Source organism: Tachypleus tridentatus, chromosome 8 (assembly GCF_004210375.1).
Source record: "Tachypleus tridentatus isolate NWPU-2018 chromosome 8, ASM421037v1, whole genome shotgun sequence".
In the NCBI taxonomy this organism is placed as follows: domain Eukaryota; kingdom Metazoa; phylum Arthropoda; class Merostomata; order Xiphosura; family Limulidae; genus Tachypleus; species Tachypleus tridentatus.
The window spans coordinates 83,081,827-83,109,488 of record NC_134832.1 but is presented as its reverse complement, the minus strand read 5'-3'; the positions used below and the strand labels follow the sequence as shown (position 1 = coordinate 83,109,488).

At 33.2% G+C, this 27,662-nt stretch overlaps 1 protein-coding gene across 1 annotated transcript in view; it reads right to left on the bottom strand.

Annotated features, from left to right (window-relative positions):
• LOC143222805 (neural cell adhesion molecule 1-like) overlaps positions 1 to 27,385 on the bottom strand; it is a 55,791-nt gene extending 28,406 nt beyond the window's left edge. Inside the window, exons 1-8 of the mRNA XM_076449860.1 lie at positions 27,142 to 27,385; positions 12,053 to 12,379; positions 9,243 to 9,353; positions 7,326 to 7,529; positions 5,841 to 6,137; positions 4,116 to 4,406; positions 1,405 to 1,692; positions 641 to 937 (exon numbers count right to left, since the gene is read on the bottom strand). Of these exons, the coding sequence (XP_076305975.1) occupies positions 641 to 937; positions 1,405 to 1,692; positions 4,116 to 4,406; positions 5,841 to 6,137; positions 7,326 to 7,529; positions 9,243 to 9,353; positions 12,053 to 12,379; positions 27,142 to 27,211 (1,885 nt within the window). The 5' untranslated portion in view covers positions 27,212 to 27,385. The remainder of the gene's footprint in view (positions 1 to 640; positions 938 to 1,404; positions 1,693 to 4,115; positions 4,407 to 5,840; positions 6,138 to 7,325; positions 7,530 to 9,242; positions 9,354 to 12,052; positions 12,380 to 27,141) is intronic.
• Positions 27,386 to 27,662: the final 277 nt, after the last annotated feature.

Genomic DNA, 27,662 nt, shown 5'->3' with positions numbered 1-27,662 from the left:
CTACGAATAAAAGTAAGCTCGGAAATATAAAACAATTATTAGCGAAGTAAATGTCCATAGAACGCACTTAATCAATTGTAAATAAATGTGCTCTGACATTACAACGATTGTTAGATAATTCTCAATATTCGTTCATATATCGTATTTTTATTGTTGTCATTCGCCGAACGTTACACTTATGCAACTAAATTAATCATATATAGAACATTGCCTTAAACGTAGCTTTGTGGTTGTATAAAATATTAAGTTGGATCTAAATGTATTTATAAATAATTACCATGTGTATTTATAGGAAACCTAATTTTAAACACTTTGTGTTTCACATACATCAGTGGAGGCTTTTCGAACTATCTTTATAACGAGAACCAGAGAAAATCAAATTGTTGCAATATAAATTTATTACTAAGTTTTATTCTAAAAGCATGACGTTCATTTAAACGACGAATATTAAGTTATCTGACGTTTTAGTTAAGACAACTTATAAAATTATCACGTTTTTAACCGAAAAACCTTTCTTCACCGACTGGGATTAGTCATTCAATATGCTCCTAATGTTATTGAAGAAAAACAAACTTAAAAACCTTTATGAAATAGATGCAAGAATAGTAGAAAGAAACATTATGAAACCGAAACGCCTTACCATCATGTCCTACAACGTTGGAAAGCGTACCGATTGTCATGACCCAGTTTTCACTCTTACCTTCCGAGTTCATAGCGTAAACTATGACTTCGAAAGTCGTTTCATAAGACAAATCTTGAATAAGAAACACGGGTATCTCTGAAGTTACATTTATTTCACTCGTTTCCAAGTTTTTGTCATATATTTCTAAAACAAAGTGTTGCTTTAAACCACCGTTAAAGCCTTCCTTACATGCGATTTGGATAGAGTACATGGTGACATTTCGCACCATACAATCACGTGGTTTTTCTGGTTGTCCTGAAACAGAAGTCAGTAACTCAGTAATTTCTTATTTGTTACTAAAGACTTTTCTCTTTTTTTAGAAACAAGTAATAAAAAAAACAAGCCAAACAAGTGCTTTACTTAATCTAATCTAATAAATATATTTTTTCCAATGTATATTTTTGTCAAACACTTAGGATAATAATGAATGCAAAGAGAATATAAAATCCATTGAGGAAATACTGAAGAATATAAGTCAAGATTTTATTAAAAACACGACCTTTAACTAGAAATCAAAAATAGTAACTTTGTGATTTACTTCAGTATGCTTAGTTTCCCTAAGTATGCGGATTTACAACGTTAAAATCAGGGGCTCGATTTCCTTGGTTGGACACGGCAGATAACCCGATAGCTATGCTATAACAAAAACACACTCACTATGTTTGGAATTTAAGACGCTGAGAAACGGAAGAAATGAGACCAAATAGTGTGGTAAAACATACCTACTGGCGTAATGGTGAACAAACATGGCGACACCTGAGGTCCGACTTCATTCTCGGCTGAACAAAGTAAGATGCCATAGTCCTCATTACTTCGAGGAGTAAACGTTACCCGACTCCTCGTTAAGTGATTTTCATAGTCCACCACGTCGAACGTTTCCTGTGTATTATTGAAAATCCATCGAAAAGTAACGTCAAGCGGTTCAGCATCTACTTGGCAGTCAATTCGAACAGACTCGTGGACTGGAACTCCGAAAGTTCCAATCTGCTTAGTTTTACACACGGGAGCGTCTGAAGTTCATGAAAGTAAAATTATGACATTAAAGTAACCTTTTAGTGGATGACAAACATATATTGAAACAGCTTCTAAAGACTAAGCTATTCTTTTAGTATGTTACGTTATTTAGTATCATAAAGTATATAAACTGGGAAAGTTATGACTTATTATTTTAATTCCATGTATTGTGGAGTAGCACTGATATTAAGCAAAAGAAGTATTCGGAAACCCATACAACGTTCTTTTTAATATTAATCAAAGGATTTACTTTGCAAACATTTTTCTGGAAATAATTCCCATGTGCATTGAATAGATAAAACACGTATATTTATCGATTATAATACGAAGTCTTTAAAACTCAAGCGAATACCATTTAGTGTGATTTTAATACGTTATTATATTATATTTCAGTTAGTGTGAGTTTAATACGTTATTATATTATATTTCATTTAGTGTGAGTTTAATACGTTATTATATTATATTTCATTTAGTGTGAGTTTAATACGTTATTATATGATATTTCATTTAGTGTGAGTTTAATACGTTATTATATTATATTTCATTTAGTGTGAGTTTAATACGTTATTATATGATATTTCATTTAGTGTGAGTTTAATACGTTATTATATTATATTTCATTTAATGCGAATTTTATGTGTATTATATTTCACTTAGTGTGAGTTTAATACGTTATTATATTATATTTCATTTAGTGTGAGTTTAATACGTTATTATATTATATTTCATTTAGTGTGAGTTTAATACGTTATTATATTATATTTCATTTAGTGTGAGTTTAATACGTTATTATATTATATTTCATTTAATGTGAATTTTATGTGTTATTATATTATATTTCAAAACGATAGGTGTTAAGATAAGACTTAATACTACTTCATTATGGACAAGAACAAAATACAAAATCTTATAGTCTTGAAATCAAATAAAAAACAAGGATTTTTACACTCATTTCATTACATTATTTGCTTTCTGTCCTGAATATATTTAATGTAATACTATCTAACCAACTCAATGAATACAAAATACATAAAGTTCCCCGAGCGTGACAGAGTGGGTCAGATTCGCTCCCCAATACCGAGGGGAGTGTGGTTTTAACGATACGGTGAGGATCGATAGTCGTTTCAATGTAATGTACTTAACATCAGTATACATGTACTGTTTACTTGTATATGTTACATGTTCGCAAAGTAATGAAGAAAGCAAATCTGTATCATTTCAAAAAAATAGGATGATATCAAGGGTCGCTGTTAAGGAAGCTATGATGAAAGAATATTTATGGATTTCATTAGCAAACTTTGTTGATTTATTTGTTGATATGCAAGATACGCATCTTATCTGAATGATAAAGAGGAAAAAAAAACACGTTCATGTGACTTCGAAAGTGGAACTGAGAGTGAAACTTATTTTTGATATGCAAATTATCGAAAATTAGGAAATATATAATTTTTCTCAATATGTTCCTTTTTCACAGTGAGCAAAAATTATTACAGCGTAATTAGTTTTTAAATTAACATATGAATAGTTGTTTAGTTTAAGGGCAAATTCCATTGATATCTATATGTATAAAGATGTGTGCTCTAAGCTTTATACATTTTTTTGTAAAATAAATAGGATTTCAAACTTACTATATGTTATCAGTAAAACACGCAACAACATTCTTATTAAAACGCACTGCCCGACATGGCCAGATGGTTAAGGCACTCGACTCGTAATTGCGGGTTCGAATCCCACTCACACCAAACATGCTCGCCCTTTCGGCCGTGTGGGCGTTATAATGTAACAGCCAATCCCATTATTCATTGGTAAAAGAGTAGCCCAACAGTTGGCTGTGCGTGTTGACGAATAGCTGCCTTCCCTCTAGCACAGATAGTCCTTGTGCAACTTTGCGCGAAATTCGAAACAAACCAATTTAAACGCCCTATTACATTCATAGAAATGATATGATACAATATTATATGCTCTAAAGCATTTTGGCAATGAAACATTATAATAATTTTTTGTGATCGTAATGGTAAAATATTTTCAGACAGTAATACCTTACCAATGTCTAACACAAAATAAAAAATAAAATTTTCAGTTAATTAATATCTAATTGAATTCTGTAAAACGTTTTAAAATATGACAAAATACGGTCTAAAACTACAGGAATTTCGTATTTTACAACCAATATATATGTATGTAAACAACTCGAGTTGCGATTCGAGGAATTAGAAAAAATAATAATAAAAAAGTCGATTTTATCATATATAATACTTCTTGAATTTTTCATTCAGAACAAGAAAACTAACATTTATAGATATTTTTCTGTAAATATTTTGAAGTGCAGTATTTAATAAAACAAAATGATAAAATATGTTAATTAAATTAAATTAATATTTAATGAAATAAAATTATAAAAACATATTCATTTAAGTACATTGTACTCGTAGAAAAAATATGCCACTTTCCCCCTTTCCTTCACTATTGAGTGCCGTGCAGCTGTAACGCCCTCTATTGGAACGGCTTACTTCTTTCACATTTAATGTATAATTGTGAATTACAACTTTCATTGAGTTATTGGTTTGAAGCTCCTTTCCTTCAAACATCCAGGAAATCCTTACAGGATCGGGATTGGATTGAACTAGACATTCAAAGTAAACGTCAGATCCTTCCCTTACTGATCCAGATTTTCTATTTCCAGAAAACCATAGACTTGCTAGTGGAGCATCTGCATGGATAAAATGAGAAAATATAATGATAACCAATGGATCAAATGACCCATCTTGGTAATGATTCATCTAGATAAGTGAAACAAAAACTAATTTAAATAACATAAGAATCTGCATTGCTTAATTACTTAAACATTAACGTAAATTCAAATTTCAGTGTCAATTAAGCATAAAAAATATTTAATACGACTTCGCCATCGTGGATGTTATATAAAATACCAGACACTTATATCGATACTCAATTGAATGATAAGTGTTTGCTTTACACACTTTCCAGAAAGTTACTAAATTCTCACAAAATGCTTGGACAACGTTCAGCCAACCATGTGATTTTTGTTGAATATATTAGGATTAAAAATAATCAGATGAAATACATACTTATCTTTACATTCTGTAACAATACAAAAGAACATGTCTGATCCAATCACATAAAACACATTATGAATTAAGATTATTTTCGACGTGTTGTTTTTTGTTATCAGTACTTTGTGGTTTATCTAATATAAATTCTATATTCTTAGTGATAGGTGAGAAAGACCTGACTCCTATGGCACTTTAATTTTGATATATTTATATTAGAATAACTTACTAGAATATTTTTAGTCACATATGTTTGTAAGAGAAACACGATTTGATAATACTAAGACACACATTTATTAAATGATATATTTCAAGAACAAGTATATTGCACGAAGAAAGAAATAGTTATTTTAAATCCTCAATTAAAAACACGAAATAAAATTAGTATTATTGAGTTTTGCAAATTAGTTATTTTTTCTTAAGTTCTACAATGTTAACGTTTTTCTTTATGAACATGCGCAAATAATAGAAGTATTTAACACTGCAGAAAACCTCAACACAGGTCGGTTTACGACGGGTTTGCGTTTCTTTATCAACTCAACAGTTCCATGTATGAACACCGTGGTAGCAAAATTTCCGGAAAGTTTATTTTAAATTCACTGATATTATACCGTTTGGATTAAATTTTATAATTTTCTATGTACAAAAACAATAAAATACGAAAGTTTGTCTCAGGTATTCAAATTAATTTACAATGAAGAAGAAAGTATGTGGAGATAATTTCTTAAGTTGAAAATTTTCGACATGTTCTGGTTATCCAGTAAGATTTCAGTTAAAACAAGGAATTTTTCAATCTTCTCGAAGTAAACCTAGAACGCCTAACGTAGATTACATGTTTGTTTTCCTACAGTAGGAACAGTAAATAGGTTGCTACTTATATTGAATATAGGAACATGTATTCTATGTTGTAGTATTAAAAGACAAACACTTCCAACATTAAACAGAAAAGAAATGTGCTTGGGGTGGTTTCTGCTGAGGAATTGATAATTTAGTTCAGTTTATGGCCACTAGAGTTTATTGAGTGATATATATATATATATAATAAATTTTAAGTAATAAATATAAATGCTTACAATGAATATTTAGTTTCCGCTCTTCTCTCAATGCAGTCCCAGACATTAATTTGTTTTCAGCAACGCAGGCTAAGATTTGATTATCATCTTCAACAGTTGGTGTAAATATGAGAGTGCTGATGGTTGAGTTACCATGACTGGACACTGTAGTCCTAGCTGTTCTGAGCTCCTTGAACCTTTTCCACCAGGTAATAACAACCGGTGGTCGTGACCCGACACTATGACAGTTTACCTTGGTTGGAGTCCCTGCTGATAATGGATGTTGACCTCCTTCCATTTCGAGTAGTAAAGGTCTGACTGAGAAATCCAAATATTTCATAAGCTTAACGAAACTATACAAAGTGTTCTTTAGAGCAAAAAGTGGTAAAAATATTACGATCTCTGTCATGGCTGTATTTAATTTGTTGGATCTGAAATTTTCGCAAAGATACACGAGAGTTATCTGTGGTAGCCATCCCTAAATTAGCAGTGTAAGACTAGAGGGAAGACAACTAGTCATCACCATCCACCGACAACTCTTAGGCTATTCTTTTACCATCGAATAGTAACAGTGAAAGTTATATTATAAGAGAGGCCCTCAAATTACAAGTCAAATGCCCTAACAACCTGGTCGTGTAAGGCCCAATATGTTTTATAAAAATAACATTTATTCCTTTAAATTATCAAACAAAATGCTTGTTATGCCCCTAGTGGTATATCTGCAGACTTATATTTCTGGAAATCGAATCGGATTTTGACACCTATGGTTGGCAGAGTACAAAGAGCCTTTTGTGTAGAGTTATGCTTAATAACAAACAAACGCACATATTGTTGTTTAGTGTTTTATTTATGTGTTTTAAGCTAAACGTTCGCAGAATACACACCCACAAAAATATTCCATATGAATTTATTTTTAAACAATTGATTTGTCTAGGTATCTATCCATATATATATATATATACACAGCAGCTTAAAATATTTAAATGTAATGTTTGTTCTTAGGTAAAATTTGGATGTTTAATAGAATACTTTAATGATGCAATTCTTATAAATTAAATTACGTGAAAACTGATGTATTTTTTCAAGTTGGGGCTATTTTATTTGTTTCTTTTTATCTTATCTTTAAGAAATAACATAAACGTGTTTAAAATTCCATAAATATATAAAAGTGTTTTATTAATATTATTAATACCAAAACTTCCTCATACTTATCTCAGAAGTAGGTTTTGCGTAAAATGTTTAGATATGGGATCATATGAAAGAAAAATCTAGTGTGTATTTTCTAATGTTTGCAGTACACCAGCTGAAATAATAAAATATCTGTAATACCATAATATGAACATTTTAAAATAACACATGGTTAGCATTTATTTTTTAAATATCTTAAAGATATTATATATCTTTATTATTTAAATATCTTATGGTTGCATTTTAAGAGTTGACCAGACAAACATTTCAGCAATAAGATATTTAAATAACATATATATAAATAAATATGACACTTACAGTTCATATCCAGTGTTACTGTTGATGAAATGGAAGTGGAAAAGTTGCTATTCGAGGCACAGCACGTAAAATCTGCCATCAGATCGTTTCTACGGAGTCTAGGAATTACCAGCTCATTGACAGTAAAACCATCATTTCTCAAGCTGTAGTTGTCGTCCAATAACACAGATTCTCTCCACCAAGTAACAGAAGGCATTGGACTACCTGTAAGAAGAAATCCCAGTTAGTTTGTAAAATGAATAAAGCAAAAAAAAATCCCACTCTCATAGATATATTTAACTTTATATTGCATTATTAGATATGTTTTTACCGAGAATTTTTTAAAATAATATTTCTTTAATATTATCAAATTTAGAATGAGCTCGAACAGGATTGCATGGGTGTGAAACAACTATCCATGGACAGTAGTGTAGCTAGTCCACGATCAAGTCAAAAATAAAGTAATGGTTTATGACTAGATTTTGAGAAAATATATTGTATGTGACTTGATGAAGAAAATCTGAATTTAAAGATTTATTTCACGGTCGAAAACATAATTTAATAACACAATATCCTGTTAAATAATTAAAGTTAGTTTTAGTTTTAATATTTTTTTTTCTGTGGGACTTGGTGACGTGTTATATTTTAATCTCACGGTGGATTGCTAATATATTAACTAACTGTGACCCACAAAGTTCACTAACAACAACAACAACAAAAAGCAACATATGAGAATACTTTAAAGGTTTAATACTGTGAGGTTTAATATATTTTTTTCTGTGGGACTTGGTGACGTGTTATATTTTAATCTCACGGTGGATTGCTAATATATTAACTAACTGTGACCCGCAAAGCTCACTAACAACAACAACAACAAAAAGCAACATATAAGAATACTTTAAAGGTTTAATACTGTACAACCAGTCAAAATAAAAGGGAAAGGAATATCTTCTTTTGTGATATATTCTTATATATACAGTTAATGCAGACTGTAATTAGTTACATACTTCTACAGTAGGAGATGCTAATGCTTTACTTGGTCGATCTGTTGGAAATCGCACCTTAAAACAAAATTAAAACTAACGGGTGACTCATCATACAAAGATTTTATATTTCACCATCCTTACGTAAAAGCAATATAATGCATTTTACAAAGAAAAAAAATCGTATCACGGAAGGACATATACGAAGCTATTAGTTCATGGTTAGGGTTTTTTTTTCAGGGATTAGTTCAAAAATATATTAATTATTTAATAACTTTTTAAATATTAAAATAATGTAAGTAAAACAATGTTGTTTAAACAAGAAAGGACAACCATAGATAAATACAATATACCGTATAAAGTAATCTAAAATACAGCTTAAATATGCTATTACTGAGCAACACCAAATTTATAGAGATATAAGTTTCGACATTGTCTTGTGTTTTCGAGTCCAGCTACTGATTTTAAATTCAATTGAGTACATGGAAAAGATATTGTCAAGCCGACTTTGGCTTCTCTTAGAGTAAAATTAACCATTTATTCTAAGCTGGTAACCTGTAGCTTTGTGATATTATACATTAAATAAATCAGTATTGAAATTACAAAATGTTTACTTTCTACATTAAAACAAATCAGTATTAAACACAAAATGTTTACCTCTACATTAAAAAATCAGTACCAAACACACAAAATGTTTACCTTCCACATAAAAAAACAGTATTAAGCACACAAAATGTTTACCTTCCGCATTAAAAAATCAGTATTAAACACACAAAATGTTTACCTACCACATTAAAAAAATCAATATCAAACAAACAAAATGTGTACTTTTTACATTAAAATCAGTATTAAACACACCAAATGTTTAACTTCCACATTAAAAAAACAGCATTAAACACACAAAATGTTTACCTTCTACATTAAAAAACCAGTATTAAACACACAAAACGTTTACCTCCTTGCACTTCACACATCAAAAACAAAGGTTCTCCTTCGTTGTATGGACCAATCAAGCTTTTTAGAGGTCGTCTCCTATGATCCTTTATAATAAGTTTTGACGGGGGAACTAGAATCAAACATTTCACTTGTTAATTGTGTGTTGACCAATCTGTATTTTGCACGTGCTGTTACAATAAAGAATATGCTAGTATTTTCAAGAACTGAATTACAATTCTATATTTCATTATATTTTATTTCCTTTTAATATAATAACTTAATACCTATTAAGGAATGAGTTGTACACTCTAAGAACTATATAACGTTTATTAAATTTATAAAAAAAAACCTCTTATGGAGTCTACGTGGATTAGTGGTTAAGGATGCTGAGCTATGAATCCACTGTTCGCATCTCGTTACCTGGAGTTCACTATTTTATTAAGTAAACTATCCCTCTAGTCAATTAACTTGAAGTTAGGGACAATAAGTTGCGTGTAGTTGTTCTGCACTTTTTCCCGTATATTCGAAACAAACAAACAAATTTGACATTAAAGGCACCCCAAAACAAAAACAGTTTGGCGTTTTCAGTAAAAGTGCCAACCATACTAATGATTACTAAATGTTAAGTCACATCTTTTTTAGTCATAATTTGAACATTTAACATATGTTGTTAAATATAGCGGTATTGTAAAATTAGTTACGTGTTTTTCATTTCGTATTGTAGCTGTTATTCAGAAGTAAAAAATATCTTGCTAATTTTATGTAAATATGCGTACGCACGTGTATTATGCATTGTTGACGAAAATATGTTGATATGCAAATAACTGAAAAGTATTTAAAACAGAGAAGAAATACTCGGCGAAAACATGAAATATGAAGATATGAAAATAAGTTAAAAGGCTGTAACAGAGGGAAGGAAGTAAACAATCGTTTTGTGAAATATATTTTAGCTGAGGTTTTGATTTTTTCCAAACTACAATATATTTTATTTTGATTTAAACGCTTTCAGCAGTTATTACTTTGGAATATATCAACGAGTAATCATGATTGATTCTCATGTAATTTTACGCAAAATACACATTATACCTTAATTCGTAGAAATCATTACTTCGCTATTTCAGTAACAGATAAAGTATGATAGGAAATGAGATTTATCCCTGATAATATAATATGAAAATAATAATAACATTATTGTTATTTATAAAAACATAAACGATTTTTAAATAATAACCTTGGGCTACTGCTTTGTAATCAAATCACTTGTTATTATACACAACAGCTAAGGTATTTTTATATGATCTCATTACAGTTCATATAAAAGTCAACTACATTTGAAATTTAGAGTAATCATTTTACTTAACATATAACATTTTTTTCGAACATTATTACAATACTGTTAAGTTTGGCTTAGTTAATGTGTTGAAAATCAGTTAATAAATATAATATGAATTAACTAATAACAAGTCTATTTTCATTTGGTTTCTTTCAAGTTGAACAAAAAGGTACATAATGGTCTATCTGTACTCTGTCCACTACGGGTATCGAAACCCCATTTCTAGGCGTTATTAATGTGTAATAAATAACATAAGTTAATGTAGTTTTCTCACCATTTCAAAGCTTCTTTATTATTTAATGTAAGCACGAAAGATTCTTTCTTTAATGGTTTAAGTATGATAGAAGGGAAAAGATGTCATGTTAAAGTTTTCACACGTTGACCTATTAACAAATTGAAGGATTACATATTTTGAATCGTAAGAAGTTATTCAAATATATCGAAATTAATGTTTGAAAGCAACTGTTTCAAACTACCTTCATTCACAGAAACGCACGACTTTTTTGAAATGTGATTATTGATTATAAATTAAACACTAATTAAATTAAAATATTTACAAAACTCAGTTATGAAACTTGATGCTGAGTATATCTATCAGAAAGATAGAACATATTTATAAAAAAGATAGAACATAAGGAATCTTGTTAGAAACACCCATCGCCAGCTGTTGGTTACTCTAATCGAATACTAGCATTTGTCTGTCGCTTTTATAATGTTTCCACGGCTCTAATGTAAAGAACGTATTTTTGTATCAACAGGACACAAACCTTTGACCCTCACGTTTACAGTCTAGTACGCTAGCCATTAGGCCACGACTGACAGTGATAAGTTTTATATTGTTACTTAATATTTAATTCAAAAGTCTTAATAAGTTATGTTAATGAAAATATGTTTTTATCATTTTTCATACGTATTGTTTGTTTTTGAATTTCACGCAAAGCTAAATGAGGACTATCTGGGCTAACCGTCCCTAGTTTAGCAGTGTAAGACTAGAGAAAAGGCAGCTATTCAATATCACCCAACGCCAACTCTTGGGCTATTCTTTCACCAAAGAATAGTGGGGTTGATCATCACATTATAACGCTCACACGACTAAAAGGGCGAGCATGTTTGGTGTGACGGTAATTCTAAACCGCAACCTTCAGATTACGATTCGAGTGCCTTAATCACCTGACCATGCCGGGCCTTTCCATATGTAGATAGTATTACAAAAATATTGAAATACTTTGTAGTTTCAAATGCTAAAATAGCCCGTACTGTGCATGAGACAATTCCCAGCTTTTCTAGTACAACATTACGAAAAATGAATAGCCTAGGAAGTTAGATTTTTGTCTGTTGCATTTAATAGAATGGATAAGCCTAAATTTCTGTCTATTTGTTTTAGTTTTCTAATAGAATTATCACTTTAGAAAATATTAAACAAGCTCTTTTGTATAACACTGTGTAAACTTCTAATACAAATAACTAAACATCAACCTTAAACACTGACCACTGACCAATAACCGTTAAAACGCTGTCCGTGTAGCGTGTTCTGGCTCTGTTGAAATCCACTCTACAACGATATGACCCTTCGTCTTCTTTCGTCACCTGGTCAATTACAAGTGTGGCAGGTCTATTAACAGTTGTCAGATATGCCCTGGGAGCCAACCCATCGCTGGATGAATGACGGGCTTGCCACAGGGGGCCTATTCTGCTATCCAGGGTATAAATTGGAGTTGGTAATTTGTCTTTGTACCACAGGACAAGAGCCGGTTTGTCGTGAGGTAAAGTAGCTGTGATGTTACAGGGAAGTTTCACTTCTTCACCGACCAGACCAGATATAACTGCGAAAAACAAACAACTCACACACACATCAAAACATATACAAACAACTGAAATATATATATATATATATACGTAATAAAGCTGTTGAATTTGTACTAGACTACGGTCAATATACAAAGGTTTTTCTCAATTGATTTTAGCAATTTGAAACTACTAAATGAAAATTTTACTGCAAAAAATAACGAAAAGCCGTGAAATATTAGGTACAGTCGCATAATTTTTATATATGCTATTAAGAAATACCAAAAACCCAAGAACAAGTTTTTAAAAACATGATGTCAAAACCACATAGGCATATACATATCACTGGTAAATAAGGACGGTTAGCGTAGATAGTCCTCGAGTAGCTTTACGCGAAAACTCAAAAACAAACAAATATTATGTTATTATTTTATTAGAAGATTCAGGTAGTGAGATACCCTGAAGAAATATTAACGTGCGTCTATGAATGTTCATATACAGGTGTATATAATATAATATTTAAACTACAATGAAATATATGTTTCTAATGTTTCACTATGATATTTTATATTAAAGTTTTAAACTGTCTATAAATAAATAATAAGTTTGTTTGTTTGTTTTTGAATTTCGCACAAAGCAACTCGAGGGCTATCTGTACTAGCCGTCCCTAATTTAGCAGTGTAAGACTAGAGGGAAGGCAGCTAGTCATCACCACCCACCGCCAACTCTTGGGCTACTCTTTTACCAACGAATAGTGGGATTGATCGTAACATTATAACGCCCCCACGGCTGGGAGGGCAAGCATATTTGGCGCGACGCGAGCGCAAACCCGCGACCCTCGGATTACGAGTCGCACGCCTTATGCGCTAGGCCATGCCAGGCCATAAATAATAAAATAAACCGCCTCCTAGTGACACAGCGCTAAATTCTTTCGGTCTTAAACGTTAGAAATTTGATTTCGTTGCACATGGCTGGCAGAACACAGGTAGCTTTGTGCTTATTTACAGAGAAATTAACAAAATATAAGTAAACTCTGAAAAACTGGTAAATGTGTTATAGGATTTTCATTTATTTATGATTAACACGTGTTTTACGGACCGAGAGAGCACATGGGTAATAGAAGTACTGATGCACCTCATTGCGATTTAAGAAATTACACCAAACCTCCCTTCCTGTGACATTATATTTTTTAATTGAACCATTTGTAGTAACTATTGACATATCCAGTCCATCCAATCAGATAAGTAAAATAAATTAGATCACATTTTACTAATGAAATTCTAATTCAGACCCAAATCTTGTATATTTGAATGAAGGCACTAGAAATTTCTTAATAAAAATCATCGTTGAGCTATCCAAGCCAGGGGGAATTATCATGAGAAATGAGCACTTAGGTACTTGATTGTGTTCTTTGAAATTGGACTTATTCTAAGAGAAAGGTTTGTTTCTGTCACTTTTAATGAGGACATTATCTATCATAGTTTCTGATTATGTTTGGATTATATGTTACTCTAATCAAATCACAATATCAATGTGTCTTAGAGTTAAAAATTACATTATGAAATATGGCTTACAATCAAACACATTTAATATCATTAGGTCTTGCAACTAAAACCATCTCAATATCAAAATGTCTTAAAATTAAAAATACCCATAATCTTAATAAGACTTATAATTAAGAACAACACAATATGAATATATCTTACGATTGAAACATCACAGTGCAATACGTCTTAAAATACAAAATCACAATATGAATATGTTTTACGATTGAAACATTACAATACTAATACGTCTTAAAATAAAAAATCACAATATGTCTTACGCCTATTAGAGAGGACAAGATTTTCCTTCAACCATAATGTCTCCTGTTGGAAGAGAGGTAATTTATCGGATATACAATTCTAGAATTAAAGGGGGATTCAGAACAAACTTCTCATTAGTATAGCAGTAAATTTACTCAATGTGCTATCTGAGTTACTTCTACCAAGGTTTCGAAATACGATTTGTGTTATAAGCTTTCTTTTATTGGACAGTTTCCTCTGGCCAGCTTCTTGTTACAGTATTACATATTCCCCTGAAATAAGACGTTTAAACAAACAAACCGAAATGAAATATTGTCTTTTGGAATATTGATCACATTATAGTCAATGAAATATTTGTTTTGTGCTGTTTAGATATCATTTTCTCTGCAACATTGTTTATTTGGTTTGGGTTTAGCGCAAATCTACACAATAGGCTATCTGTGCTGTATTCACCAAGAGAGCCAAAACTCAGGTTTTAGCGTGGAAAGTCTGTAAGTTCAAAGCCGTCCCACTTGGAGACAGTGTTTCATTGTTTATATATCACCAATAAAAGAGTTAATCTGTTCAGTGCCGTAGACGAGATAACTCGTCCAAGCCGATCGGTAACACAGTGCCACGGACGAGTTAATTCGTTCTCAATAATACCTAACTTCAACTCTAGATGTCAGCACCATACATAACTTTGACCTACTTACAAATTGTTTTACTTTCGATCCAAAATGGCGTCACGAAAAAGTTACAAAATGAAGAAGCATTAGAGTTGTATTGTAGCAGCTGAAATATTTGGCAGTCAACAGGTTAAGGCTATCTGCTATAGAATGTCTTGGGCTATGACTTTGAAACATAATAAATTAATTTAGTGATAATGCTAACTTAGTGACTATGTGTTAAAATTTGTCCATGGTAACCAGATGCAACTTTAACTACCTCTAGTGCTTCTTTGATTTCATTCCAATTTTGAAATTGCATCAAGACGACAACGGCATATTCAGCATACATTATTAGACCGTAATTGCGACTGTACCAGATGAATATGAAAAGTTTGCAAAACCATACTTATAGAGCATCCACTGAAGTTCGTAATATTATCCACTATTGAAGGAAACATCTTACCATAAGATACAAAACATCTGATGTTTGATATTACATAAATACACCAAGAAAAATATATTCTGGATTGATCCTATTTCGCCGGCTGTTAAGGCCCGGCATGCGACTCGTAATGCGAGGGTCGCGGGTTCGCATCCCCATCGCGACAACCCCTCAGGTTAAACTAAGATACGTTTTCAAGCCTGTATGCAGATTGCAGTATTTCTTTAGGAATAAAGATCGAAATTATTTTCAAAATCGATTACTTTTTAGGAAAACTAATTCAAAATTAAAACAAAACACGAGTGTAATTATACGAAGCATTTATTTCAACGTCTCGGAATCTTCAAAATTCCATCTTCAGTAATCTTGAAGTTCACAACAAACGTAACAATAATTACCTCAGAAATGTGATTTGTAATAAAAAATAAGTAAACAAAGTGAATACACAAATTATAACATGCGAAAATGAAAAGTAAGTAGCCAGAATAATACAGTTGAATTAAAATGGATTTAAATCAAATGGAAACTTTGTATTATTTCGTGACGGAAGATATTTCTTATTTCTCTTTTATTAGAAGTTCAGTATCATGTGTTTGGCTGTTGAGAGAATTTTAAAGTTTAAGAGAGACAACAAATGACCTTTTTTTTTTTTATTGTGTTCCTAGAGGTGAAGAGTGTTTGTGTGTGTGTTTTCTTATAACAAAGCCATATCGGGCTATCTGCTGAGCCCACCGAAGGAAATCAAACCCTTAATTTTAGCGTTGTAAATCCATAGACTTACCGCTGTATTGGCGGGGGGTTCGTAGATGTGGAAGGGTTTAATATATTACCCTAGTTTCTATAGACGTATTCATATGTTCCAATGCTCGCATCTTTAGGAGATGAATAGTTTGAATCTCTGTATAATTTTTTGTTTTGTTTTTTTGGAATTTCGCACAAAGCTACTCGAGGGCTATCTGTGCTAGCCGTCCCTAATTTAGCAGTGTAAGACTAGAGGGAAGGCAGCTAGTCATCACCACCCACCGCCAACTCTTGGGCTACTCTTTTACCAACGAATAGTTGGATTGACCGTCACATTATACACCCCCACGGCTGGGAGGGCGAGCATGTTTAGCGCGACGCGGGCGCGAACCCGCGACCCTCGGATTACGAGTCGCACGCCTTACGCGCTCGGCCATGCCAGGCCCTCTGTATAAAACTAATTCATTTGAAACCATTTTAATTTACTTTTAGTTTTCGCATTCAGACTCTTTACTCACTATTTATTACAAATTATACTTGTGGTGTAGTTTCTGTAATATTTATTTTGTATGTATGGATTACTGAAGATGGTAATTCGATGATTCCGAGACATTCAAACAATTGATACATATTGCTGTCTTATATCTTATATACCACATTTTATAATATGGTATATGAATATAGAGATTCTAAGCGTTATTTAAGTTATAGTGAATTCACCACAAGGTGGTCAAGAATATAAATATTTAAGATTCGCGTCATTTCCAAGCATCGTCACTGGCCCGTCATGGCCAGGTGGGTTAAGGCGTTCGACTCGTAATCCGAGGGTCGAGGGTTCGCATCCCCGTCGCGCCAAACATGTCCACCCTTCCAGCCTTAGGGGCGTTATAATGCGACGATCAATCCCACTATTCGTTGGTAAAAGAGTAGCCCAAGAGTTGGCGATGGGTGGTGATGACTAGCTGCCTTCCCTCTAGTCTTACACTGCAAAATTAGAGATGGCTAGCGCAGATAGCAAAATTCAAAAACAAACAATCCAAGCATCGAGAAAGAATCATGCGCTTAGTAAGTGTAATGAACTTATAAATAAACAACTTTAAAATTTTCGCAAAGGCCAGCAAGTAAAAGTAACTGCGTATTAGAAAGTCTATTGATCACTAGATCTGATCCTGTTTGATTATTGTTAAACTTCATTCAAAACACCTTAATTTTATCCACTCATTCTAAATAAAGTGTCACGCCAATGTAAATGTAAGTTTTTTTTTTTTAAATACACTTTGATGTTATCTATTATTTTTTAAATATATCAGTTTATTCACTGATCCCATATTGATTAGTACAATAACCTTATGCGCTAACACTTGCCAAAGAATTAAACACTTCAAATTAATGATATTTAATAAGTATGAACGTTTCTATGACATACACTGCTGGCCAAATTCTCAAGGCCAATAAACATAAAGAAAAAACATGCAGAATAAACTGGGAGAAAACTAGAATAATCGATACAGACAAATTCTGGAAGACAAAAAAATCAAATAATCATTTTATATTAACACTATTAAACCTTCACTAAACAGATTCCTGATCAGAAGTGAATAACTGTGACTGCCATTGGTTGAATCTACAGGAAATCTCTCCTCCAATCAGAAACAGTGATAATCCAACCAACCACAACACGCTCTCCACAAACCACCAGAACACTAAAAAAGACAGTCAGCACCTACATACATACTGGTTTATCAAATTATATATCTTTCGAAATAAAAAAAAGGCCAGGTAGGTTAATGCGTTCGACTTGTAGTCTGAGGGTCACAGGTTCGAATCCCTGTCACACCAAACACGCTTGTTCTTTCAGCTTTGGGGTGTTATAATGTGACGGTCAATCCCACTATTCGTTAATAAAAGAGTAGCCTAGGAATTGAATCCCACTATTTATTGGAAAAAGGAAGCCCTGAGTTGGCGATGGGTGGTGATGACTAGCTGCCTTCCCTCTAGTCTTACACTGCTAAATTAGGGACGGCTAGCGCAGATAGCCATCGTGTAGCTTTGCGCGAAATTCGAAAACAATCTAACAATTATTAAGGAGACAGTCACAGTCGGCTAGTCACCGAGCAAGCAAAACGTGCTGATACACTGCTGGCCAAAATCTTAAGGCCAATGAACATAAAGAAAAAATATTCATTTTGCGTTGTTAGACTCAACCACTTATTTGAGTAATGCTTCGAAAGATGAAAATAAGAAAAGGTAAAATAAAAAACAACTTTTTTTGCATTTAATAGGGAAAATATGAACACTATTAAATTAGCCTAAATACTAGCTGATCAAAAGTTTAAGACCATACCAAAAAGAAGTCCTAAACATGGTAGGAAATGCCCAACAAGAAGTCTCAGCAGTGAGTTGCACGGCTGTCATTGCAAATAACTTCAAACGTTCGCTTTGACATGGTCAATATAAGCGTTTGCAGAAGGCTGGCTGGAATGTTATTCCAAGTGGAGAAGATGGCTTCACGAAGATCATGCACTGTTTGGAATTGACATCCATTTCTATAGACTTCCTTTGCCATCCACTCCCAGACATTTTTAATGGGGTTCAGTTCGAGCAAACACGCTGAATGGTCCAAAAGAATCACGTTATTCGCCATTAAAAAGTCTTTTGTCCTGCGGGCATTGTAGATTGCAGCGTTGTCCTGCTGAAAGATCCAGTCATTTCCACACAAGCGAGGGCCTTCAGTCAATAAGGATGCTCTCTACAACATGCCAATGCAGCCAGCTGCTGTTTGACACCCCTGTATAACCTGAAGATCCATTGTTCCATGAAAGGAAAAAGCACCCCAGATCATGATCGAACCTCCTCCACTGTGTCGTGTAGAAAATATCTCCGGTGGGACATCCTTATTGTGCTAGCAATGTTGAAAGCCATCTAAACCATCCAGGTTAAACTTTTTCTCATCAGAGCACAAAACCTTCTTCCACTTTTCTACATCCCATGTTTAATGCTTCTCAGCAAAGTTTAACTGAGTTGTTTCGTGGTGTGGAAGGAGGCATGGTCTTTGAAGACGTATACTGTTTTTAAAGCCTTTCTCTCTTAGATGCCGTCTTATTGTTTTTGAGCTGCATTCTGCGTCCGTAAGAGCCTTAATCTGGTTCGACGATCGGCTAGTGTCTTGCCCGATAACCCGTCGAATCCTCCTGCTCAACGCCGGCGAAATTTTCTTGGGCCGACCACTTGAAATTCTCGTTCCGTATCCCTCAGGGTCCTTTAAGAAATTTGCAACAGCTGTTTTACTACACCTAATCTCACGAGCGATGGCACGTTGAGAGAGACCATGCTTTTGCAGCTCGACAATTCTGCCACGTTCAAACTGTTTACAACGCTAATGTTTGAACACAAACGACTAAATTTCATTACGTGTTTACCGATTATCGCTTCGTTTCAGTATGGTCTTAAACTTTCGACCAGGTAGTATTTAGGCTAATATCATAGTGTTCACATTTTTCCTATTAAATGCTAAAATAGTTTTCTATTTTCCCTTTTCTTATTTTCATCTTTCGAAGCTCTACCCAAATAAGTGGTTGAGTCTAACAACGCAAAATGCATATTTTTTAGTTATGTTCATTGGCCTTACGATTTTGGCCAGCAGTGTATAAACATGTCTAACATGATCATTTACCATATACCAACACACATGTATCTCTGCCATTATGTTGTTCAAGACGTAAGGATCAACTACACAAGTTATACCGACGGTATCGCCGGTAATTGTCGACGGTCTACCGTCACACCTTACGTCACTACAAATCGCCATGTTCATAAACCAAACCAAGCCATGATCAACCATCGAACCTTCCAGGATTCGAATCCTTCGCTGGGGCGAAATTTTCATCCAGCCCGCTAATCCCACTGATCATGTCAACCATGGAACACTAAAATTAAAGCAAGTTGTTCCCCAACTAAAAGTCCTGTCAGCCTTTTCTCTGCATTCCTCAGGGGCGTCGACCCAACCACCCAACCAGAAGAAATAAAAAAGACATAGAATCTCAAATCCAGACCAATATACATGCCGTACATCGAATTTTCTCCAAACACACCAACATACTTCATGAAGATAGTGACAGCATCAAAGTACAGTGCTGACTGTATTTTACGTAACGGGTGTTACTATTACATATTTCACTTCAGAGCCGAACGCCCGCATTGCCAATCTTTTAACTGGTGGTCAAACAAAGTGCCCGGACAACACAGACAATCAACTGACAACTTTCAACAGAAAACTACAGAAATACTGCCGAGTCCAGAACCAGCCATAAAAAACACGAAAACAGATTGAGACAACTCAACTTCGACGACAACAGCTTCCACTGCTAACAACGTGTCAAGACTTAACAATCCAAGGAAGACAAGTGATAGTTCCTGCCAGACCTCAGTTCCAGTTTCACAGAATACAACCACCAGCCAGACTCAGACCATTCACATGACAACTATCGACGCGTCAGTTCAAACAGAGAACCGGACTACAATCACTCAGAAGACACAAACGAAAATTACAAGAAAAAACAAATCATCCCAGACTGATAAAGAACAATTCACCGAAGAAGAACAGCCAGTCGATTCACCACCAAGCTCACGTTTTTCTCCATCACCACTGGGCGTCAGGTGTGAACGCAAGTTCAACCTGAAGTTCCTGCCTGTTCTACAAGACCGCAGCTAGCAGTTTTCCTAGTTACCAGCCAACCAGCCATATGTATACTATTGCCGTAATCCAGAAGTTTTCTTTTTCACTCCAGTATGTAATAACCATGATATTCTTTCCAGCTACTTCCGGGCACGGTCTGGGTAGATTTTTCGGCACCCAGGCCGTGAAAGTGGGTTTTCTCTGGGTACTCCCGTTTCCCCCACACATCTAAATCTCTGGCATTGGATCTCTAGATCTCAACCTAGGCAACATGCTTGCCTGGTTCTGAAAGGAGCCGTTCAAATTAATGTTTTGTAATCGTCAGCCGTCAGGCTATTCTGATCACGGGTTCTGGTCTGGCTTACTTTCCTTATGTCCATCTTATCACGCGTCAATTTCATACTCTACGCCACACTTCTTCATCTTTAACAAGTTAAAACAAAATAAAGACAAACTCCCAAGTAAAGTTAAATAATCTTTCACGAGAGGGGACGAAAAGGAACCACAACGTTCCTGACCACCCCTGTTGGGGAGAGAATTATTCAGATTTCTCTCTCTCTGAACTAAACCCCTGCCAAATTAGTTTACGTTTGCACACACTAACCTGAAGACGAAAGGCGGGAAACTTTCGAAACGTCGTCCTCTACACTTGTGTCTGCACAACAGGCAGTTGCCGTCGATTCTACAAAGTTTCATCATTACAGAACATGTTCATCTAATTAGTCATCATATGAGAATTTACAAGTCAAACAGAGTAGAAGTTTTTCGTTTTATTATTCTTAAGCACAAATCTACACCACGGGCTATGTGGGCTTTGCCCACTACGTGTATCAAAAGCCGATTTTTAACGTCGCAAGTCAGAAAACTTGTCGCTAAATCACGGGGTAGAGGTACTAAAAGATCTAAAGAACAAAATCATGTTTAATGCCAAAGGCAAAGACAGAAGCTAAAACAAAAATTATTTTTAGTCGGTGATATTTGATGTTTTAGAATATACAGAGCCAAAACAATTTACGTTTGGGTACAAACAAAATTGGTTGGAAAAAGTACACGTACTTATAGACGATGTAATTGATACGTGACATACTGAAGACACTTACGAAAAAAACAATCATAAGTGGAATCCAGCATGGTCGGGTGGTCAGGGTGCTTGACTCGTAATCGGAGGGTCGGGACTGGCTCCTTGTCAACAAATCATGCTCATTCTTTTTGCCGTGTGGCGGTGTAATTTTTTCGATCAATCCCATCATTCGTTGATAAAAGAGTAGACTAAGAGTTGGCGGTGAGTACTGATGACTAGCTGGCTGTGTTCCCTCTAATCTTTCACTGTTAAATGAGGGACAAGTAGTGCGTATAAACCTCGTGTAGCTTTTCACAAAACTCAAAAACAAACAACCATATCCAGTGCTGAATGACATCTTGGAACTTTATTTGTTGATCACATGATGTGTTTAAAAATTGCAGTTAAAATGTGAGTTCAATGTCAGATATCATTCATTCATTTATCCATGAGAACGATTGTTACAACTAACCTAGGTTAACACTTAAACAAAAGAGAACACGTCGTGTTCAGTTTTACTCGTTACTCAAACCGCTTATTGTTGCTCTTTGTCATGCTGTACCTCATATGGAAACTGTTGATAACATGAACGGAAGACATATTGAAAACTTATGAGTTGTGTTGATGTTACTGGATTCTTAAATTGAAATAAAACATACCATATTTTCTCCTCGCCTTGCGGCATGTTATATTGACATTTTTCTCTTGCCATAGACGTGTTTTTATACAGATGTGTCAACGGGTAAAACTATAGGTTTTATTTTTGTTTTTTATACCTCAAATCATTTTATGTCATGTCCGTTGTTTTGCCATTATACACAAAGTGTAAAAATGAAACATGTGAAGATAATTTAGTGGAGATTAGACAAAATTCGAAATAACATTTTAAAGTACTATATTTTAAAGTACTACATTTTAAAGCACTAGATATATGTATTTATAACGTTAGAAAACAACGTGTACTTAAAGAGTTTAAAATGTAAAATTTTATCCATATGTTAATTAAAATTATGGATTAAATAGAACCAACTTTATAATTATTTCCCAAAATACGAATTTAAGTATTTCCATGGAGATACACATGGCGATTATATTGGTGTTTTTCAATTCCCTGGGGCTTTCTTTGAACAAAAGGTTAAGGCCTCAACATTGTGTAGTAATGGTAAAGGTTTGAATATCTACTTGTAATGCTAATAAAAGCCTGAAGACCTGCTGGTAAAAATATTATTAAACCTGAAGCTTCTCATTAAAAGAAGATCTACAAATCTTCTAATACCAAATTGATGAAAATAATCTTAAACCACCAACAATATTCTTTAGCTTGTAGCTAGAGGCGGTCAGTATCATGTGTCGAAGTTCAACCACAGTTTATTAATTTACCTGTTTTTAAGCGTTAAGGTTTAGAAGTTTGATTTGTGACATTTCTTCTATAGAACTTTTGTACTAACAATTATTACTGTTTTTGATCAATCAGTTTGAACATGTATTCAATTTTATAATACTACACTTACGTTAAGACTAAGTTGTGTATACCTAACTGCTGAGCTTCTTTTATATAGAACTGCTTTACATTGGTTGAGTAAAGAGAGAAGCGTACTGTTTCCTTTGCGAATATTTGGATTTTGAAGCGATACTTATGGATGATAATCGAATATTTTACACTGAGATAGACATGACATAACATATCCAAATAAATACGCTGAACTAGTTCAACAGATGTACTATATTTTAATTTGGCCAATGATATAAAACTTCTTCAAACCAGCCTGATCAAATATAAAACTACATTATTATTTATTGTAGGTATTATAGACGTTTATGCTAGGTGCTGGTATGGCCAAGTGTGTCAAGGCGTTCGACTCGTAATCCAAGGTTCGCGGGTTCGAATCTCGGTCGGACGAAACATACTCCCCCTCTTAGCCGTGGGGACGTTATAATATTACGGTCACTCCCACTATGCGTTGGTAAAAGAGTAGTTCGAAAGTTGATAACTAGCTGGCTTCTTACAGTGGTAAATTATGGACGGCTAACGCAGACAGCCCTCGAGTAGCTTTGCGCGGAATGAATACAAAATAATCTGGTTTATATAGAAGGTTATTCATGTTGGTATAATGTAGTTCATTGTGTTTCACAGTTGAGACATAATGGCTAATTTGTGTCGTGACTGTAACATCAGCCAATTAATAACATCACAATAATATACACTTTTTACAGCAGTAATAGCTTACAGTCTAAAACGCCGCGTTGTTGCGAAATGTGATGAAAAAATATTAAGTTAAAACGAAAACTAAAAAAAAAGCGACGTTTGTTCCTGTAAAATGATACTAAAACCATTTATATTCTTTAGAATAACGTGAAATAGTTTGTTTTCTTATAAAAAAGTGTTAACATAGAAAAACAATCGAGTGTAACTTTTTTTTACTACTGACGTATCGTCGTATAGTTCTACTATAACACGAACCGAGAAATTTACCAATGAAGTAGTTTTGTTATTAGTTTGTTTCTACCTGGAAGGAACACATGCTCTGAAATTATCCAAGTAATATTGTTAGTTTCTATACTACAAACAAACAAGTGTTTTGAACAGTAGGTAATGCTAAAACAGTATTTGTATTTATGGCACAACTACCATGGTTATCTACCGCCTTCCTTAATTCTAATCAACAACCAGAGGAATGGCAGACAGACAGCAGCATCATACTATCAGACATTCATCCTAATGGATTGACAATCACTATTTTTTGTAGCTTCACACGTACTCGAACCCAGGACCCTAGCTGCAAATTTCAGAGCTTTACAGAGTAAAAAAACCATACTTTTGATACATATAATACAAATTGAACTTCATAAAACTTGCTAGTTATTAAACTACTTAGTTGATGTCATAAATTACAAACGCATGCTAATGAACCGAATATACTGAAAATTTGTTTTTTATGTATCATGATTTCTAATCGAGCAGTGTTTATCTTTGCCCTAAACACTTTATATGAACAGACTACGAGATTATCAAAACGAGATTCCACATTCTTGGATGTTCAATAAATCTAACTACAATTCCCAGGTAATTTAAGCACTTAATTATAGGAAAGAGAACATTCCAAGTGAAAGGGTCATAAAAGAGAAGCGTTATTTACTCTGTTGATAACAAAGATCTACTTGAATCAATCTAAGGTTTTCCCTAGTAGTAGAATATACTTTGTGTTATTATGCTGGCCTTCATAAATAAAATTAATAAGCTGTTAACATAATATTTCATTTATGATTGACATAATTCTTAAAGGTGTAATATAAATAAGCCCAAACAATCACATGCTACAAGAAATTCTAATAAGTTCACCCAGTTATTTTGCCTCTTGTGTCAGAATACTGCAGTTTTCGTATTTATTGTGTAAATTTTGTGAAAAACAGAACAGACAAACTTTTGTTTTACCAAATATAGACGTATTAGCTTTTTGGCCTATAGCATTTACATCAATTCATTTTTACTCTAACTTTTATTGTATTAAAATGATACATGTAGTACCAGTTTTAGTATATACCAGCTCAATAAATCTCGTTAAGAGAGACGTGATCGAATGCGGGCCTTTTATAGGGTTTTAGTTGTTGGCCGTTATTTAAGTAAATCAGTTTTTAACAATACTCGTTTCTAGACCTTCGACAACATGTATGATTCAGATTATATAAAGATATATTCAACGAGTAAAGAAAGTTTACTTTCGAGCGCTTTCTCAGCAAATTTTAAAAAAATTCGCAAAAAATATGTTTGATAAATTTATTATAGAAAATAAAGCTAGTCCAGAATGGTATATATTCAATGTCAACTTTTTGAATCTAATGAGAATTGTTGTATTACTGTGTTTACTAATTCTGTTTACAGCTTATTATCTTACCTTGTGAATAAATAATCTCTTACTTTTTACACAATCTTTAATTTTTTTAGTGATGCGTATAACTCACGTAATCTTATAAATATTCATATGGAACAGAAATAGTTCTTTATTATATGACCTATTATTGCTCGTGTAACTCAGCGGTGAACTTAAAGACTTATATACAACGTTCAGTGCTCAATATATATGACAGGAACAACACAAATACGTCATTGTACAACTTTGTGTTTAAAACAAGAAAGAAATTACCTGGAGGAGTTTTATAGAACATTTAACGGTATGTCTTACACATATATATACCGAAAGATATATTGTATTATAATGGGGTGTATTTACTTTTATCTAATGTAATTTTCGAACGACAAGAATCGTATAGTAATCAATTTTTCAACTGTAAAAGAACTTCAGAAACGTGTTGAAAAATGTTATCATAACACTAAACGAAGCTGTTTGTCGTTTTCCACGTTTGTGGCTCCGGATACTATCAGTAAGACTGCACATCTACTGGTCTCAGTAGAATTGAAATCCCACTTCATATAATGGAGTGTAGTCAAACCGAGATATTGTTTACCCCCACTGTGTTCTTTTGGTTGATACTGAGCATAAATCACGCAAAACGCTTTTTTTTGGTGTGCTCAGTACAAGTATCGAAACTCAAATTTCAGATTTGACACTGAGATACCAGATGATTTATTTTGTGACATTAATTATATTTACGAACTTTTATTGTTCCTCTTACATATGTATATATTATTAGGCAAACATTGATTTTCAATGTTACATTGCGAATCTGATAATCGTAAATTACTTTGTTTTTTGTAAATGTTCTACTTAGAGTCTTAGACGTCATCATTAGACAGTCAATCTTTCACATGTAACTATTTAACTGTCAGCATTTTAACATTTTTAAAATTAATATTATTATTTTAATACTTAAATGATGATATTTTAGAATGGATGTTAAATAAACACGTGCATATAGTAACGTTTTTAACATATAAACACATAGCACCATTTTAGTAACAATAAAACAAATCAAACGCTTTTTTCTATATATTTAGGAACAATTTTAACCCACATAAACATAAAAAGTACTTACACAAACATGTCAAAACAATCGGTTTTAAGCTGCTACAATAGAAATCATTAATAAATGAAACAGAATAAAATTTAAACAGAAAGTTTAATAAAGTATTGCAAAAATGTGGAAATGTTTTAAGTTAAACGTGTTTTAACTACAAATTATATCGTATTATATTCATTAAAGATACACCTGTTTTTATTATGTATTATTGTATTAGTCTACTGGTATAATTATGTTACACTTTATAGATTTATATTGTGTTTTAAAGCACAGTTTTTTAAAACCATATTATTAACACTTTTTTCTCATGTAGTTTAGCTGGTTGTTTACTTATATTCTGTTCCTTTGCACTCTTTTAATAATATTTTATACGTTATAAACGTTACGAACAAAGAAAATACTTAACGTGCGATATCCAATGGAACGGAAATGATCTACGAAAATACTTACTTGTTCTGGTGGCAAATAAACTGGAAAATAGTTGTACAAACATGAAAAGAAAATCCACTTGCTGTGACATAATAAACGTTAGTTTGGGTATAAGCGATGAGTTACATCATTGATTCATTCAACAATGAGATACTACTAAGTGTTCGTTAGAAAAAAAACAACATAAATTGAAAGTCTTTCGATTGTTGTTTAACTTGATTTTTCTCAAAAGCCAAGAGGAAATCTTAACCATAGAACGTGTGCTCCGTGCGACCACTGGCTCCAAGTAAAGTAAGCAGAAGATATGGATGGAAGGAGTTTCATTTGAAAATGATCATTTGCTGACAGTCTGGCGGAATGCCAGTAGATGCAACCAGGGCGACATCTATGAAAATTCTGAAGAAAGCTCAGAGATTGTATCATCGCTTAAGAAGATTCGTGCGACATGGCTCAGATATTTACCATATATATATATCACTGTATATGAAATTGTTTTTTAAAGTATTTTTATTGTTTTATTTTGTCAAATCTTTAATAAACTA